General features: G+C 47.9%; 1 protein-coding gene across 1 annotated transcript; it reads left to right on the top strand.

Moving 5' to 3' along the window:
• The first annotated feature begins 250 nt into the window (after positions 1–250).
• On the top strand, positions 251–3,044 carry HSBP1L1 (heat shock factor binding protein 1 like 1). Its single transcript, XM_040632357.1, has 3 exons — positions 251–301; positions 1,294–1,360; positions 2,847–3,044. The coding sequence occupies exons 1-3, from the start codon at positions 251–253 to the stop codon at positions 2,963–2,965; spliced, it is 237 nt and encodes a 78-aa protein (XP_040488291.1). The 3' UTR covers positions 2,966–3,044.
• Positions 3,045–3,286: the final 242 nt, after the last annotated feature.

Below are 3,286 nucleotides of genomic sequence, written 5' to 3'. Positions count from 1 at the left end.
CGGGCCCACGGGACCCACCGAGCCCACCCGGAACCACCCGACCACCCGGGCCAGGGGACCCACCTGGACCACCCGGCCCCCACGACCCCCCCGGCCCACGGAAGCCACCGCACCCACCCGGAACCACCGGGCTCATCGGGAACGACGCGACCACCCGGCCCACCTGGATCACCGGGTCCACAGGCCCACCCGGAACCACCAGGCTCACTGGGACCCACCGGGCCCCCCCGGCCCACGGGACCGACTTGACATGGACGCGCGGGGACCCAAAGCCGCCGGCGGGGACGCGCTGCGGGACGCGGTGAGTGGGGCCCCCTCCCTCCCCTCCTCGGTGCCTCCTCACCGGCGCTGCCTCCGGGACTGGGGCGGGTCGTGGGTGGGCGTGGCTAGGGTGGTGGGCGTGGCGGGGGAACTCGGGCAGCCCCCCGCCCCGCAAGCCCTTGGCGCCCCCACCCCTCCCCGCTTCGGATCTGCAGGAAGCGCTCGCGCATCAGACGCGGACGCGGCGCGTCACGAAGCCACATTTGAGGCTGGTTGGTTTGTCATCTTGAAAAGAAGTCGTTAGATGTTGTACACACTTGAGTCTACGTTTTTCTGACAACGGTTAAAAAAGCAAAGGAACCCCCCCAGGGGAGACGGCTGCTGGTTAAGGCGCCGCGGGCTCGGTCTGCAGACGCAGGTCCGAGATCGGTGCCGGCTCCGCGGCGGAGACAAGGCGCGGTTGTGAGCAGGGACCTGCGCGGTGCCCGAAAGCCGCGCACACGCAGGGCTTCCTGTAAGCGCACCCGGCGTCGGCCACCCCCTCCCCAGCTGATGACCCGCCCGGAGCCCAGGCTGTAGGGCAGGCGCGGTGCCCGTCCGCGTGCGCGTCCAGCGCTGCTCAGCACTTCCTGAGGGACCCAGTTACAGGACGCTGGGCTGCTCCCTCCTGGACGTTTGACGGCTCCGAGTACGTTTGCGTGTGTGACCACCCTCATTTTGAGTTAGTGTTTCTGTACGGTGTGAGCAAGGGGTCAGGGCTGCTTATTTCCCGTGTGTTTGGCTATCTCCTTGTGCCAGCACTATTTTGAAAAGATTTTCCCTACCCTTTGAATTGAAAGGCCTTGGCACCGTGCCGAAAACCTAACTAACTAAATAAGGATGGTTCTATTCCATGATGCTAAAACCCTTGCATCAATAGTAAATATTTTTAAAGGGGGGGGGCGATAGATCCAATTTAATTAAATTTGAGACATCAAGAGACCAAAAAAAAGTAAATATTACATTCAGTTGTCTTATGGTTCATTTTTTCAGGCAGAAAATCTATTTCAGGAACTTCAAGAACATTTTCAAGCTCTGACTACAACCTTAACCCTCAGAAATATCCTTTTCTATCTTATAACAAATACTGTGATGCTTTTGAACTCTGGAATTATCATGGAATAGCTCTTTGTCTGCTACTAGTGGATAATTGTTGATCTAGGATTTCCTGGTGTTTACATGTGTGCCTTTCCACAGTACCCTGAAGTAGTAATTACCATCCACAGGCAATTACTCCTGCGTGACAGGAAGCCTTTTGTATGACATTTACAAACACAGGGCAATACAATGCAGGGCATTTTGTATGACAATGATAAAATACAAGGACACAAAGCACAATACTACCCAGTGGGGCATTTCCACTAAGCCCTAAATAAATCTGGGTAGTCTGCTGAATAACATTTATACTCTACCAAGCGATCAGAAACTTCCCAACATAATATGGAAGGTCTTCAACATACGGTACTATACATGGCTCTCCCCACCTTTGTTTTTTTCTGCAACTTTAGCCTCTCACTGTTTTGTTAAGACATGAATTCAGATACGATAGGACGTATGTTTCCACTTTAAGCAAATCCAGATAATGGTAACATCTGCCCTAAGATTTGGCAAGCTAGAGCTCACTTTACACAATTAAATTCATTCCTTAGAAATTATATGAAAAGTATTTCCATATGGAACCATTTACTTCAACTTTTGATTTTGTAGATGGGTTCCCATAGGGAAAAAATATTCTCTTTCTTTCTTTCTTTCTTTCTTTCTTCTTCTTCTTCTTCTTTTTTTTTTGGTTTTCAGCTTTCACACTTTATTTTTTTAATAATAATTTTTATTATGTTATGTTAGTCACCATACAGTACATCCTTAGTTTTTGATGTAAAGTTCTATGATTCATTAGTTGCTTATAACACCCAGTGCACCACGTAATACGTGCCCTCCTCACTACCCATCACCAGTCTATCCCATTCCCCCACCCCCTCCCCTCTGAAGCCCTCAGTTTGTTTCTCATAGTCCACAGTCTCTCATGCTTCATTCCCCCTTCTGTTTACCCCCCTTTCTTCTTCCCTTTCTTCTCCTACTGATCTTCCTAGTTCTTATGTTCCATAAATGAGTGAAACCATATGATAATTGTCTTTCTCTGGAAAAAAATACTCTTAAACATGATAAAATTAAACTGCAGGAAAGTTGGTTTTAAACAGAATCAATTTCCATTATATATACATACTCATTAGAGTTTGGTTAACACATAGTTAAACATACCAGACCATCTCATGTTCCTGAGTCTGTATCCACACAGGGGGAGCCAAGTGTTCAGAACCGAGCTCACGGTCAAAGGTTAAACACACAGTACAAACACCTCAGGGAAGCAGTCTAGTCGCACTGACCCTAAGGGTTAGTACTTGCCGCGTGTGACTCCCACGTGTTAAAAGCTGCACGGCGGGGTCGTTTGTGTCAGTGCCTTGATGAGTAGGTGCTGTTCGGAGTAGGGTCTTTCAGGACCTTCTGGCTGGCGCTCTGGACCCCACGTGCAATTTTCCTTGACGTCGTACTGGAAGAAATGGGAAATCGCATTGAGGACTTACAGAAGAATGTGAATGACCTAATGGTGCAAGCTGGGATTGAAAATCCTATTAAAGAACAGATGGTAAGGTCATCATTAGGAAACTAAATATGTTTGCCTTTTGCATATCTTTTGATTGCTTTCATCTTGAAAACTACAATCCCATATTCATTCACTGGGGATTACTGCCTTTGTACTGCATGGAAAACCTTCAGGAATAATAAAAGGCATTTACAAAGGCTCTTTTCTAAATAGACTAACTGGGACATTCCTCATCATAATTCCTTAAAAAGTGTACATTTTAAATGACAAGCTCTATTATTTAAAAATTGGCTTTTATGAAACTACTTTTCACCACTACCTCTCAAGCTGGTCTTCAATCAAGACACAAGATAGGATGAATTAGAGATTGGGGAGTATAACTAGTAG

The sequence above is a fragment of the Ursus maritimus genome, unplaced genomic scaffold, assembly GCF_017311325.1.
Source record: "Ursus maritimus isolate PB19 unplaced genomic scaffold, ASM1731132v1 scaffold_18, whole genome shotgun sequence".
NCBI lineage: Eukaryota > Metazoa > Chordata > Mammalia > Carnivora > Ursidae > Ursus > Ursus maritimus.
The sequence above is the reverse complement of the archived record's forward strand: the minus strand, read 5'-3'. Positions and strand labels throughout refer to the sequence as shown.